Genomic DNA, 15,370 nt, shown 5'->3' on the forward strand with positions numbered 1-15,370 from the left:
CCTATTCACACCTCATCCAGACATCCCTAACCAAACCCATTTCACACCTCATCCAGACATCTCTAGCCAAACCCATTAAAAACTCTACAGACCTCCCTAGCTAAACCTATTCACACCTCATCCAGACATCCCTAACCAAACCTATTCACACCTCATCCTTTACAGAAACTCAACTCAAAATGCTCTCCCGTGGAAACAGAAAACCAAACATGGCAAACTGCTAAAAGACTGCATCCCATAGGGCTAGAGAAGGATTCTGTGGTTTCTTAGATAAGCCACTAAAAGAATCAACCCCAAAAGAAAACAAGGAGGGCTGTAAGACAAGCCATGGGTGGAGAATACATACATGCAAAATAGTATCTCACAAAGTACAGTCCAAACTTACAGAGAACTGTCAGACTTCAGTCCAAAGAAACCCGTCTCCCAGCTAAATAAAGGAGCAGGAGAGTTTCGAACAGACATGTCACCAAAGTGATACAGGTGCCAAAGGAGCAAGTGAAGAGACTCCTGTCCCTCATCACCAGAGACACCACTCCACACCCATCAGGGTGGCCAACACACAGTACAGTTGACAAGACCAAGTGTCGGGGAGAAGGAGCGACTGGACCACTCCTGCGTTGCTGTGGAGACAGAATGGATTCAGAGCATCTGGAGGAGTGTGACATGCGCTTAGCGTCTGAATCCCAAAACCCACTGACTAATTAGCCTGCTTCACCCTCTCTTCCAATTCCCAGGTTTTTATAAAATGGTCTCGGATTTTGCAGGCTGAGTCTGGTCCCATGTTTTCTGGCCTCTCTGCTTTAAATGGATTTCCCATCTGCAGCATGACGGAGTCTACAGGATGTCAGCGGTGTCCCTGGCTGTGACATCAACAGACTGCTCCACTCCATCCCTAAGCTGTGACACGCCCCAGATGTTTGTAGACACTGCCAATGTCTCAGAGAGCTGGGGACAGAAGACTCCCGGCTGAGAAGTACATGTTTACATAAAATTCCTAAAGGAATACTTCATCTGTGCACCTTGGCCTCTGTATTGGGTGTGGCGTCCTGTCCCAGCTCAGTGACCATGAGAGCCATCACCCAACTTAGGGGCTACAGACTTAGAGCTGTGCTTTTACAAGCTGATGGCTTTGGTCTGGGGAACAGAAGATCAGAAACAGCAACAGAGACAGAGCCCAGGCTCTGAGTTTTCTGTTGAAGACACAAGCGACATTCTCATCTCTGGTAATGGAGGGAGGAGGCAGAGGAAGAAAGGCAGAGCCCTGAGGGGCCACTCCTTCAAGAGGCAGACCCAAGGACTCACGAGACCTTTACATGCCAGCACGGCTCTCTGGCAGAGCTGTGCAGTGGCAGGCATGGCAGGCTGGGAGACCGAGTTCCACGCAGATAAGCTGCATTCCAGGACAGTGACGTCTTCCAAGTTACTGAATGTATTGGCGTCCCATTTTTTCCCAACCAGAAAAACAATCTAGTTTTTTAACTGAGACGTTCCCAGGGTTCCTTCCAGGGATATGGTGTGCATGGCTAGGGAACTCTGAACCACTTAATAAACTTAGCTTCATGACAGGGACACATTCTGAGAAACATGTCATTACACAATTTCATCAGCATGCAAACTGGGGAAAAACCTTGGGGAAAACCTAATGAACTGACTTTCCCCTCACCCCAGCTCCCTGGTTCAGCACGGCAATCACTGGCACAGCAGTTACATGGCCTGGGAAATTATGAATGACCTAGAGGTGACTGAAGGCGCTCAGGAAGGTGTGTGCGGGTTATATGCAGACTACACCGTTGTATAGATGTAGCAGCCGTGAACCTGTGGGTGTCCCCGAGTCAGTCAGTCCCTGAGGGGGTCCTGAGGAACATCTATGTGGTTCACTGAACTTAGTGCTGGAACCCCCATGAGCTCTGGGAAGAGAGAGCAAACAGGAGCCTCCAATGAGCTGCTGAAAAGCAGGCCATCCTCAGACCACAGCTATCAAGCTTTGCTGCCTGGAAGAACAGTCCCAAGGATGCAAGCTGACTAAATGGCACTGTCCTGCTGGGAAGCTGAAAGGGCACAGAAGTCAAGCTGCTGCTTCTTATGAAAACTTTCAAATAAAACAACCAAGAGAAAAAAAAAGTCAAACTAAACCAGGAAGGTTGGTGTAACTCGTGTGGTAGGGAACCTGTGTAGCATGCAGGTTCTTAGCCTGGCTGTGCACAGGGCATCGGGGTCTCGAGAGCAGCCCATGCCTCCCGATGTTGGGGAAACTGAGGGCTGAGACATCCTTCTGTAGACTCCCAGGAGGAAGGAGGCGAATAAGCAGATGGCAGCACCGGATGTGGGAGCCTCAGTTTCCAGCAGAACACAGCCTGCCAGGCTAAGAAGGGTCTGGGAACCCGGGTCCTGTCACTCAGGGCCATGCATCTCCTTACCTCCACCTTCCAACTGAGGGGAGGAAGACAGCCGGAAGAGGGCAGAGCACAGGGGACAGGGTGTACCAGGCCTCTCCCGCATCATCTCCCCTTGCGGGAAGAGCACTTCCAGTTTCCCAGGCCTCCATCTCTTTCATCCTCCCTGCCCTCTTTCATCTAAGAGGATGTGAAAGGAGCTAAGAGAAGCCACTGAGGAAGGACCCAGCTGCGGGGAAAGCCAACACGGGAAGGTGGCATCCGAAAGACAGAGGAAGGACTGGTGTCATGGCTCTGGCTGGGGCACTAGGGCCCCAGTGTGGCTGCCCAAAGGACTTGGGGTAATTGGCGCCATGCAGCCCCTCTGTTAGGAAGGGAAGCTGTGCTGTGGGGCGGTCTATATGTCAAATTGCTCTGATTGGTCAATAAATAAAACACTGATTGGCCAGTGGCCAGGCAGGAAGTAGGTGGGACAAGGAGAGAGGAGAATTCTGGGAAGCAGAAGGCTGAGGGAGAGAGACACTGCCAGCTGCCGCCATGACCAGCAGCATGTGAAGACACCAGTAAGCCACCAGCCACGTGGCAACGTATAGATTTATGGAAATGGATTAATTTAAGCTATAAGAACAGTTAGCAAAAAGCCTGCCATGGCCATACAGTTTGTATGCAATATAAGTCTCTGTGTTTACTTGGTTGGGTCTGAGCTGCTGTGGGACTGGCGGGTGACAAAGATTTGTCCTGACTGTGGGCAAGGCAGGAAAACTCTAGCTACAAAGCTGTGCTATTTTTATATCAACTTGACACAAGCTAGAGTCACAGGAGAGGAGGGAGCCTCAGTTGAGAAAATGCCTCCTTAAGATCAGGCTTTATGAGGTTGGGATTAGCTCAGTGGTAGAGCGCTTGCCTAGCAGGCGCAAGGCCTTGGGTTCGGTCCTCAGCTCAAAAAAAAAAAAAAAACAGGCTATAGGCAAGCCTGTAGATCATTTTCTTAATTAGTGAGTGATTGGGGAGGTCCCAGCCTATTGTGGGTGTTGCCATCCCCAGGGTGGTGGTCCTGGGTTCTATAAGAAAGCAGGCTGAGCAAGTCATGAGGAGCAAGCCAGTAAGCAGCGCTCCTCCATGGCCTCTGCGTCAGCTCCTGCCTCCAGGTTCCTGCCATGTCCTCCCCAGTGACAGACTGTGCAGGGAAGTGCAAGCTGAAATAAACCCTCTCCTGCCCACACTGCCTCTGGCCATGGTGTTTTGTCTCAGCAACAGAAAGAGCAGAGGCCCTGACCCACACCCCCAAGCACTCCATCACCTCCTTCTTCATCTGCTTGAGCTGCTCTTGGAACTTGGCGTAGTCTCGATCCTGCTCCAGGCGGATCCTCTTGGCCTCCTCCTTGCGGCGCACGCCGTGGTCCTGCTCCATCTTCTCCACTTGCTGCTTCTGCTGCCGCTCCAGGTTCTCTAGCTCCACGTCATAGAATTTCTTCTTGGCCTGGAAGGTGCACAGACTCAGAGGCATCCCGCGAAGCCACGTCATACCTCAGAGCCTATACCAGACCCAGACTTGGGCCCCAGTCCTGTCGCCCTCTGCTGTGTGTCCCGGGGCAAGTTATTTAACCTCTCTGAGTTGTTTCCTTGTCTGCCCTAGCAGGACAGGGGCACGGCATTCCACCTCTAGAGGTGTCCCTTTGTGACTCAGGGTCACCGGGACCTAACCCCCCCCTTCTGCAACACCTCCACCCGAAGAAAAACACGGATGCCCGAAGCCCCTGGGCCTGTCTCCTCTCACTCACGTTGATTTCTTGTTCAAAACGTTTGTGCATTTGCTCCAGCTGCAGCTCGTGCTTGTTGCTCAGCTGGGTCTGGTTCCGATGTTCTTCTTTCTGCAGCAGTCGAAGCTCTCGGAGTTCCTGGCGCCTGCAGATGAACAGACACAAACATTTCCTAATGAGAAGGGGGCTTCTGAGACCACAGTGTTCATAGCCTGGGCCATGGAGGGATGGATTGTGGAGTAGAATCCCACTGACTCAAGCGGAGACACAATCAGGATTCAGGCTTCATTTGATATTCTGACAGACGAAGAGGTGAGCATCCTTCATATATAAAGAGCATTTACAAATCACTGATGAGAAAGGAACTGACAACCCCAAAATAGGTACATAACATGAAAAGACATAAAGCAAACAAGTGCAAAAATAAGAAACTTTAAAATTATCTATATGATATGAAATACAAATATAAAAGAAAAACATTTCATTAAACAGACAAGCATATAGGGGATTTCATACTCCATGTGTTACTAATATAAATTAGTAGAACATTTTGAAAGGTGCTGGCAATACCTTTACACCTTTGGCACCCTAGTTTCACTTCTGGATTGGATGAGGATGTTTGTAACAATGTCATTTATAATTAAATTTCACCCCACTGGCCCAAGATGGAGAAAATATCCCTACAACACCCCAAACTATTTCTATTCTGGAATGCTAGAAGCTTCCTTCAAAGCAATGATGACGTCTGCAAAGCCCTGGCCTTGGGGTGCTCTGAGCCTCCTCAGTACCCAGCAACCCACTCTTCGCCAGCAGTCCCAGGAGGGCTGTGCAGCGCACAGTGAAAACAGGAGGGATTCTCAGGCGGACTCTCTGCTCTGCTCCTGGTCCACTAGACACCCACTGCACGCAGCTCTCTATCAAGAGCCACGGTCTCCTCACATGCACACAGGAACAGGGTCCCCTGGGGGCGCTTTGAGACAACCGGAGTGGTGAGCCTCTTTCAGGCACGGGGTTTCGTCTCACGCCTTCCTTCTCTGTCCCTCTCTCGTTCTGAGTCCCATTCCTCTCCCCTCCTGGCCACTGCCCCAGCCTAAGCCGGAGTCTGACGGTCCCGGACAGTCTCCCCACCTCCCAAACCCATTTTACCCTTCTACAGCTGACACTTACACAGAAGCCGGAGAACCTGTCCAGACGGGACATCAGGACCCGTCACATGCGCCATGCCCCTTCCGCTGTGCCTCTCCCTCACAGCTCAGACCTCCACAGCCTGGACCCTGCCCCCTCAGAGTCCCCAGTCCCGCCCTCCTCTGTCCTGGCATTCCATACTGAAGTCCCGTTCTCTAAGATCCTGACACAAACCAAGAGGTCGCCCGCCAGGGCCTCCGCAACCACAGATTCTCTCAGGACTTCCCCAGCTCTGGGATTCACCTCATCTTTCAGCTCAGGGTGGTGATGGTGAGGTCCCTAGGAGCAATCTCTGCACAGCCCAGAATGATACACTGTTGTATCATTCCTTCCTTCCTTCACAGCGCGCAGCACAATCAAGAATTAGCTTGTGTATTGTGTTTGGGACCCATAGGTATAAATTCGACCCAGGGGATAGCTTCATGTATCTGGATTTCCATTATGTACCACTTGGTAGATGATGCATGAATCAATAACTGGGTGGATGTAGGGGTAGATAAATGATAAGTGAATAGGTGGGTGGGTGGATTAAATGGGTGACTAGACAGATGGGTAGATAACTACAGACGAAGGGAGGTGGATGAACAGATGGATAACTGGGTGGACAGGTGGATACAAGGGTAGATGGATGGATGGATGAACAAATAGATCAGTGGAAGGAAAAATAGAACAGTTGGGGGTTCTGTAGATGGGTGAGATAGCTGGTGAATGAGTGAATAGGTGAGTAGGCGGGCGGATGGATGGATGGATGGATGGATGGATGGATGGATGGATGGATGGGTGGGTGTATGGATAGGGATCAGATAGACAGACAGAGGACCACAGACATGGATATGAGATAGATGTTGGGCAGATGGGTCACTGGGCAGGTAGATGAGTGAGCAGATGGACAAAAGAGAGGGTGGCCGATGGGCGAATGTGTGGGTAGATGAACGCAGGAGGAGGGGTCTTAAGTAAAACCACTTTCCTTTTGCCTCAGTCTCCTACTTCACACTGTAGACGGGCAGCTGACCCACCCAAAGGTCCAATGCCTAGCCCTCTCAGGGCACCCCCCTCCCACACTGGTGCCTCCCCGGACTTGCCTGAGAAATCTCATCTCCTCGTCTTTCTTCTCATCTTCACTGATGATCTTGGAGGTAGTGATGCTCACCTCCACACCGTCCACCACAAACCTGCGGGTCCGCTTCAGGGTCTTATTGTGCAGTTTTGAGCCCTGGCAAGGAGAATGTGCCCAAGCTCAGCTAGAAATCCACAGTGGGGACAGGGTGAGGGCCACAGTCTGGGCCCAGGAAGGATGAGGCCATCCACTGTCCCCTTTCCTCAAGTTTCCCAAACAGGGCCTAAGCGGCTGGCCTTAGACCCCCTTCCTTCAGCTGGTCTCAGCTTCAGACACTTCACAAGGCTCTCACCTCATGGAGGCATTCTAGCAAAACACAGTCTCAGCATCAGAAAGGGCTGTGTTCATCCTCACTGGCCTCTGGCGGCTTTGTGACCCTGGTCTTGCCTGAATCCCGGCTTTCTCCGCTGTCCATGGAGTATTAAAACAGAACTGGCCTCCCTGGGTGGCCGTGAAGATTTGATGAGAAGCACATGGGGCACACATGGCATGGGATTTACTTCTGCTTGCCAGTCAAGATCACAGACCATGGATTTGGTGGCCTCAGCTGGCTAGCCGCAGCTCATAGGCAGCTGTGCTTGTCCAGAGCCTCATGGGACCATTCCTCTCATTTATCTCTTTCTGTGAATAACCACACACTCCACAAAGGCTGCTGAGGCAGGACCTCCTGGCCCTGGGAGGTGTCATGGTGGAAGTACTCAGTTCTGACTCACATGAGGTCTTAGGGGCCTACAGTGGTTATCTGATGACCTCTGTCCTGCCCCCTGCCTCAGAACTTTCTGCAGACTCCCTTCCTACAAGAACGTAGCTCTGCCTCTACAACATGGCCCACGGGCCTTCCAGCCCCATTAAGAGGAGTGGGCACCCCAAGGTGGCTAAGAGTTGGCCCCTTGCTCTGTATGCTGCTGCCCAGCCTAGCTCCCCTGGGCCCCAGGCATTCGGTGCCTTCTTTTTTCAACGGTGCTGGGGATGGAACCCAGGGCCATGTGCATGTACGGTAAGCACGCTAGCATCATGCTACATCTCCAGCACCACTTAGCGCCCTTTTAGGAGGAAGTACAAGATGATGCTTCTCCATAACTGCTGCTGGCGATGCACGCCTTTAATCCTAGCACTCGGGAGGCAGAGCCAGACAGAGTTCGAGGCTGTGAGTTCGAGGCCTGCCTGTCTACAGCACAAGATCCAGGACAGGCACCAAAACTACACAGAGAAGCTCTGTCTCAAAAAAACAATAACAACAACACAAACAAACAAACAAAAAACCTGCTGGCCACAGCTGGGCAACTACAGTTCATGACGATCTGTGTCAGTTCTGAGGTAAAGAAAAGCTTCCATGGACCCATCTGTTTGACGGAGCCTCTTCTGATCCAGAGTTTACTGCGGGGCTGGCAGGCTGCTTCTGCCTTGGCTACCTTGTACTTACCAGATCTGTGGCTCTGATCTGCGTGCTTTGCGCTGAGTAAGTCTTAGAAGGCAATACAGAAATGCACAGCTGACCTCTGCCCCCTGGTCCCCTAAGTCGGTCTTGTTTGGGGGTTCAGGTCACCAACAGTAAGTTTAATAGTATCACAGAACTGCTGGGGGCAGATAAGGGAGGAGTCACCCTCCTAGCTGCTGGAAGAAGAGGCACCTGAGGCCAGAAGCCCAGCCCCAGGTCTGACCACCTCCCTGCTTCCACCCACACAGCCTTGTGCCAGCTGCCAACTTCTTTTAGTCTCTACTGCCCATCTGGAAACCGTGGGAGGAAGCAGCCCTTCAGTTCTGTTTAAAGCACTTTGCACAGAATGGTTACAGTCCCTTAGTGTCACCCACTGTCACAGAGGAGGCCAGAGAGGAGAGCGAGCCCAGTTCCCCTCACTGAATCCACCTGTCAGTCACTGGTCACATAGCTGACCCCCAAACAAGAGAACTTCCACTTCTGGAATTCTCTTTACCAATTTTAGGCCCTCTAACCAAACTTTAAAATTTAAACATATAACATTACTGTCTTATACTGACCCCAACATGCAGGGTATTAAGCCCTGAGGTGAGCTAAAATCTTTAAGAAAGAAGAGCCAAACCCATGAGCCATTTAAAACAAGAAGAGGCTGTGTGTGTGTGTGTGTGTGTGTGTGTGTGTCTGTGTGTGTCTGTGTGTGCTTAGCACACACCAGGCTCGGGGTTTACCCCAGCACCTCTTATGGACACACAAACAAATACAATGTAAGTAGCTTCTGCATGCTTTTGAGAATGGAATCTGAGCACAGCACGAGGGCCAGTATGGACTGCTCTGGCCCCCAGGGTGACAGGTGAAATTACCTTGAGAGACAATGAGCCCGTTTCTTTGTTCAGCGACAGGTCGGCAGACAGAGAGGTGCCATAGTCCATGCTCTCCGAGGTCGACAGGCTGCTGCAGTCTGAAGCCCTCTTAACATGGCTTGGAGCTACAGAGCTGGGGAGCGCCAGGCCACCATTGGTCAGCTTCTCTCCACCCAAGGTCTCCAGGGCGCTGCTGTTAGGGCGGCTGTGGCCTGCCTTTTGGGACTTGCTGGCCACAGGACTGGGGTCCTCAGCCTGGCCAGTGACTTGTTTCTCTTCGGCGACCTGAATTCCGGCATCCATGGACAATGGTCGGGACTTCCGGAGGGGAACAGGTACCTTTAAATCATCATCACTCTTGGGGACCACATCTGCAGGGCTGGTGGTTTGGAGGGATCCACCCTCTGAGGGTTGGCTACAGGGCCCGTTCACAGGCTCCTGAGGCTGACTGGGAGGCAGGGCGGCACAAGAATCCTGGGGAGGCTTGTCGGAGTTGAGGCTCGGCTCAGTTGCAGCAGCAGAGTCCTGAGTGTGGTTGACCAGGGGCTGGAAAAGAGTCAATGGTCAGCCGCTGCGGGACCAGGAGCAGTCCGGCTCCACAGGCGATGGGCCAGCAGAGCAGAGCAGGGACCCCTGAACCCAGTCTCCATCACACATCCCACAGCCTCTCTTCAACAGCCTACCACTGGGGGGAGGACTCACCTCCTCTCTCCAACTGTAACTTCACCTAATCCCTGCTCCCATCCTATGAGGAAAACAGGCTGTGACCAGATGTAGGGAGGCCCTGCCAATGTCACAGTGTGGGAAATACCCCTTTCTCACCCGAGGCCAGACCTCCCAATTTATCAACACACACGGCAATCTTTTTTTTTTTCCACGATGGGGTCTCAAGCAGCTCAGGCTGGCCTCAGACCTGCCGTGCAGCCGAGGATGACCCATGAATCCTGATCCTCCTGTCTGTATCTCCCAAGTGCTGAGATTACAGGTGTGCACTGCCATGCCAGTCTTATGTGGTGCTGAGATGGATCCCAGGGTTTTGGGCATAATTCGGCCAGCATTCTACCAACTCAGCCACACGCCCATTCAGTAACCTGAATTTTCACATAATTATCTGTTGATTTCTAGATGGCAACTAATTCACATTAAAAAATTACATAAAGTGCCAATCAATCTGACCCAGGGGCTGGAGTCAGCCCACCCCTTGTATTTTAGTTTTTGTGAGGTGGAAAGTACTAGAAACGTTGCTATGATGAAACCAAATACTCATTTCTGTGACTAGAAAGTAATTGTCTACATGCATCATGAATGTGGAAAGGAGGCCATAGGGGGACAATCCGGAGAGGGAGAGGGGTCGGGGACATCTTCTATCTGAAGGAGAACCAAAAACAGATCTCTATTTAAATTTTTTTACAGTGAAGCCTAATTCTAATTAAAATTTTTAAAATTCAAAATTAAAAGAGCCAGGCACAATGGTGTACACCTTTAATCTTAGCACTCAGGAGGCAGAGGGAGGCAGATCTCTGTGAGTTCCAGGCCAGCCTGGTCTACATAGTAAGTTCCAGGGCAGCTAAGGCTACACATAAGACCTTGTCTCAAAACCCAAAAATAAATGAAAAGACAATAAATGCGAAGAGCCTGGGGGTTCAGCTTCATGACAACTCAGTCCTGACTTACTGGGGACCCTCTAAGATGAACAATTCCCCAGGAGAAGCTCCTGGATTGAACTGTGAGACCAGGGACCCTAGGACAGCTCTAGATCATGCACGCTCGAGAACCTGGATCTGGCCAACAGCTGCTTAGCCTCACCCTGGGCACGGGTGTCTGGGGCTCCCAGCCAGTTGGCCCCAAGAGGCAGAAAGGAGTCCGTCCCCAGCTTCCCTCCCAGAGGTGGCTGGGGCCCACCCTCCTCGTCTCCAAGACTTACCAAGGTGGCATCCACAGCATCCTCCTCTTCTCCGTCATCCTTGCCGTCTTCCCTGGCATCCTCGATCTCCTCCATCACCTCGGCCTTTGCCTCAGCCACCAGCTCCCGAAGAGCCTTGTTGCTGGTGACCGTGCTGACGAAGGGATGCTGAGGAGAAGACACAGCTGTGTTAGAACCGTTTGGAAGCTGTTACGGAGTAGGGGTAGCCGCAGGATTTGAACCTCGAGCACAGAGGGCCAGCTGTGGTCCAAGGCAACTCAAGAACTTGAAGTTGGTAAGGGGAACTCAGGAACCCCGTGGCAGATCAGAAAGCCCAACACGTGGAGGGAAGAGTAACCCCCGAGTCTGTGACTCAAGCTGTGTGACGCTAAGCACGCCATCCCTCCTCTCTGGGCCACAGTCTCTTCATTTCCAAAGGACAGATGGCCACGCTGAAACCACGGGAGTCATAAAAATGAAATGAGACAGCTCACTTCAAAATGCCTTGTCCAGCCCATGTGTTTTTATGGGGTGGTGGTGCCATTTGTGCGTTTCTATTCTTTTTTTTTTTTTTCTTGACCCATGCTTCTCTGCTAGCCCTCACCCATTCAGCTGCTTCATTCCCTCTGGTTCTCTTCCTTTAGAGAACCCTGATAAATATAGACTAAATAGGGTTTGCATTCTGAAATGGCCAGAAGCCTATGGGGGCCAGGGAGTGGAATGTGGCAGTTTGAGAGTGGCCCCCATAGGCTCATAGGTTCGAATACCTGGCCCCCAGTTGGTGGAACTGTTTAGGAAGGATTAGGAGGTGTGGTCTTGTTGGGGAGGGTGTGTCACTGGGGCTTTGGAGTTTCAAAGGACCTGTGCCATTCCAGTGTTATTCTCGCTGCTTCATGCTTGCGGATCAAGACATGAACTCTCAGCTACTGCTCCAGCACCACGCCCGCCAGCACACTGCCATGCTCCCCGCCACGATGGTCATGGACTCTAACCCTCTGAAACTGTGAGCCCCCAACAAACTCATTCTCCTATAAGTTGCCTTGGCCATGGTGTCTTATCGCAGCAATAGAATAACAACTAAGGTATCTTCCCACACCCAGCTACAACCATGTACCTACAAAGTCACCCCAAGGGCAGAATTCTGTGAATAAGGGGCATGCCAGCACAACCTGGCCCTGAACTAGTTGCTATATTTAAGTTGCTTCACACTGTATGGGCCACCACTGTTAGGGTCTTGGGTATGTGTCTCTCACAGTCACATGACTCCGGCTAAGCAGATATTATCTTCCTGCTTAATAAGTTTGCTAAACTTTGTTTCACTTTGACTTATCTTAACTTTTTTTCTTTCGAAATAGGTTTTTATGTAGCCCAGGCTGGTCTCAAACACCCTATGTAGTCAAGGATGACTTTGAACTTCTGATCCTTCTGCCTCCACCTCCCTAGTGCCAGGATCACAGGCATGCACCAATATACTCAGTTTATACAATGCCAGGGGCTGAACCCAGGGCTTTGCACACACTAGGCTAGTGTTCTACCAATTGACCTGTACCCCCAGTCCCCAAGATTCTATCCTGTGGCAGATATGAGGATCCATCCACTGCCCTGAGGCTCAGCTCACTGTTGGGTCACATACTTCGGTGCTGGGCATAGACGCTAAGCGACTCCATGCTACATTCTGTCTCCAGGGCACTGTGCCGCCAGAGGACCACATTAACCCTCCCGATGCTGCTGGGCACGTGGAGGTGTGGCCTGCTTTGGGTGACGCTGGAGTAAGCAGCGAGGGACAGTCTTGCATCTGCTGTCTCTGGACGGAAATATGTGCTTGGTTTCATAAGGGCAAGGTGGAGACTCGTGGCAGTAGTCCGTACTTTACTGTAGACTTTTTTTTTTTGGTTTTTCGAGACAGGGTTTCTCTGTGTAGCTTTGCGCCTTTCCTGGAACTCGCTTTGGAGACCAGGCTGGCCTCAAACTCACAGAGATCCGCCTGCCTCTGCCTCCCAAGTGCTGGGATTAAAGGCATGCGCCACCACCGCCCGGCTACTGTAGACTTTTATCCACATGGCACTTCTCAAAAGTGGGTGCTCCCTTATAGACCTTGTAAAACCCCAAGGCAGAAGATCTGGGGATGTTTGGTCAGCCTGCAGCACCCTGGAGAAGCACCATGGAGACACCATGTGCAGATATCTCCTCTCTGGCACAGGGAGTGGCCAGGGTGGGATTCCTCAGCTCCCTCGTCACGATGGGCAGAGAGAAAGGAATGCCAAGGGTTTAGGGGCCTCGTTGGGTTGGAATTTGCTCATCTGGGGTTTGTAGGAAGGCTCTGATGAAACCCAGAGGACTCCGGTTCAATTCCCAAGCACCCACATGGCAGTTCACAACCTTCTCTAACTCTAGTTCTTGGGTATCTGGCGCCCTCCTCTGGCTTCCATGAGCACTGCACACATGTAGTACACAGACAACACATGCAGGCAAAACACCCATGCACATACATAAAAATAAATAAAATGTTTTTAAAAACATATTTAGAATTGGCAAATTCATGAGCAGTCATTCCTACTGTCCGGACATTTAAAATGCTCCTGGGGCTGGTGAGATGCTCAGTAGGTAAAGGCACTGACATGCACGCCTCACGACCTAAGTTTGATCCCCACAGATGATGAGAAGAAAGAACTGACTCCTACAAGTTGTCCTCCTGCCTCCACACTCTGCCATGGCGCAAGCAGGCCTTGCCCAATACACACAGAAAATCACAATGAATACAAGTTTCCCTGGGGTCTGGGATAGAGCAGGAGCGGAGCACTGGTCTACCATGTGTGAGCAAGCCCCTGAGCTCCACCCAGCACATAAAAATCAGCAAGGCAGTTTACTGGTGGACAGCCAGCAGGCCACTCCCTACTCAACTTGTCCCCCTGAGAGCTACAAATGTCACTTCTTTAATGAGCTGTGTCCGCCACATTTGCTTAGGCCAGTCTGACCTCGGTTCATCTAAGCTGGTGGAGCTGAGAGTTTTCCCATTCACGCCCTGCTTCTCTGCGCAGCTGCGCGGCACTCCAAGGACGTGACTTCACGTGCCGGGGCCTGATCGGGCCTTTCACCAAAGGAGCCAGAAGGCCCATGGCAGAATGAGAGTCAGGAGGCTGGTGGAAGTTTCCTATGTCTTCTGGGGGCCTTTCTGAGAGGGGGAGTGTCACACTCAAGCTGGGACCGAAGGGACCTGTGTGGGGGGGGAGTGAGGGAAAACTCCGGGTACAGAGCACTGGGCAAAGGTGTGGCCTTCAAAGACCCTGAGGTGGCTTGGGCTCAGAGGGTGGAGGAAGAGCTGGAGGGCCTCCAGCTGTGCCTGGGAGACGGACCAAGGGAGCCAGGAGGGAGCCAGGGCCGCATGCATGGCCCGGGGCAGTGGGAAGCCGTCAGCCTCATCAGCCTCGGTTTATTCTCAGCTCTGCTACCCAGCTACCCAGCAGCATGTCACTCTGGTCGCCGCATGCTTCCAGAGGCCCTGAGTGGGCTGTTCACAGAGCTGACCAACAGCTCACCAGGATGTGCAGGGTCATGTGTGCTGACTAAGTGACCGAGCCAAGCCACCTGGGTAAAATCTGGCTCCCACTGTCAACACAGACTGGTCAAGAGACCCTCTCTGCCTCAGTTTGCTCATCTGTACACTGGGGATAATAGTACGGCTGTTCTACATACTATAGTGAGTGTTCAAAACAGCATAGCTCTTCTCATCACTACCACCACCACCATTATCACCATCACTACCATATTACCATTACCACCACCACCACCACCACCACCACCATTATCACCATCACTACCATATTACCATTACCACAACCACCACCATCACCACCACCAATAACCTCAGCATCATAATCACTACCACCTTCATCACCACCATCATCACTATCACCATCATCACTACCATCACCCCATCATCACCATTATCACTATCCTCATGGATATTACTACCACCTTCATCACCACCACCATCATCATCATTACCATCACCATCACCTTCATCACCACCATCATCATCATCATCATCATCACTATCATTACTATCATCACTATCATCACCACCACCATCATTATCACTATCATCATCATCATCATCACCATCACCACCGCCATTGCTATCACAACCACCAAAGCCACCAGCACCAGCACCACAGCAGGGTCAGGAGAACAATCCACGCAGCCTCTTCATACCACTGAGCCTTCCTCCACCAGAGCACAGTTCTCTGGGAATGAGGAGATGCTCCAAGATCCCTCAAACTTCTGAGCTCTGTCACACATGCCCTGAGCAGGGACACCACAGGGCACCGCACCATAGCAGCTAAGCAGATGTGGCAGGGACCAGCCAGGCCCAGCCTTCTGAGGGCATGAGGCTTTCATCAGGGCACCCCACATATTGACCAAATTAGCAGCTCTTGAGCAGGACCATCTGCTCTGCCTGCCTGGAGCTCCAGATGGGGGGGGGGGAGCCTGTCACGGAGGGCCAGTCAAACAGGGCAGCTCCCTGCAGGGGGCCCAGGGCAGGCGGCTGGTGTGTGGGCAGCCCTGCCAAGGCAGACCGGGCCTTGATGCACGTCAAAGCTCTGAGACACAAGTGACAGGCAGTGTGGCCTGTGCTGCATCGTCCATCCCCTCTAGATGTGGGTGTAGAGAAGCCTTTCTGTCTAACTCAAAGGCTGAGGCCCTCAAGGAGCTG

At 51.8% G+C, this 15,370-nt stretch overlaps 1 protein-coding gene across 1 annotated transcript in view; it reads right to left on the minus strand.

Moving 5' to 3' along the window:
* Positions 1-15,370, minus strand: part of Stk10 (serine/threonine kinase 10) — a 96,583-nt gene that overhangs the window by 16,927 nt on the left and 64,286 nt on the right. Inside the window, exons 8-12 of the mRNA XM_028857792.1 lie at positions 10,678-10,824; positions 8,754-9,299; positions 6,421-6,551; positions 4,175-4,298; positions 3,694-3,873 (exon numbers count right to left, since the gene is read on the minus strand). Of these exons, the coding sequence (XP_028713625.1) occupies positions 3,694-3,873; positions 4,175-4,298; positions 6,421-6,551; positions 8,754-9,299; positions 10,678-10,824 (1,128 nt within the window). The remainder of the gene's footprint in view (positions 1-3,693; positions 3,874-4,174; positions 4,299-6,420; positions 6,552-8,753; positions 9,300-10,677; positions 10,825-15,370) is intronic.

This window comes from Peromyscus leucopus, chromosome 8b (assembly GCF_004664715.2).
Source record: "Peromyscus leucopus breed LL Stock chromosome 8b, UCI_PerLeu_2.1, whole genome shotgun sequence".
Lineage (NCBI taxonomy): Eukaryota > Metazoa > Chordata > Mammalia > Rodentia > Cricetidae > Peromyscus > Peromyscus leucopus.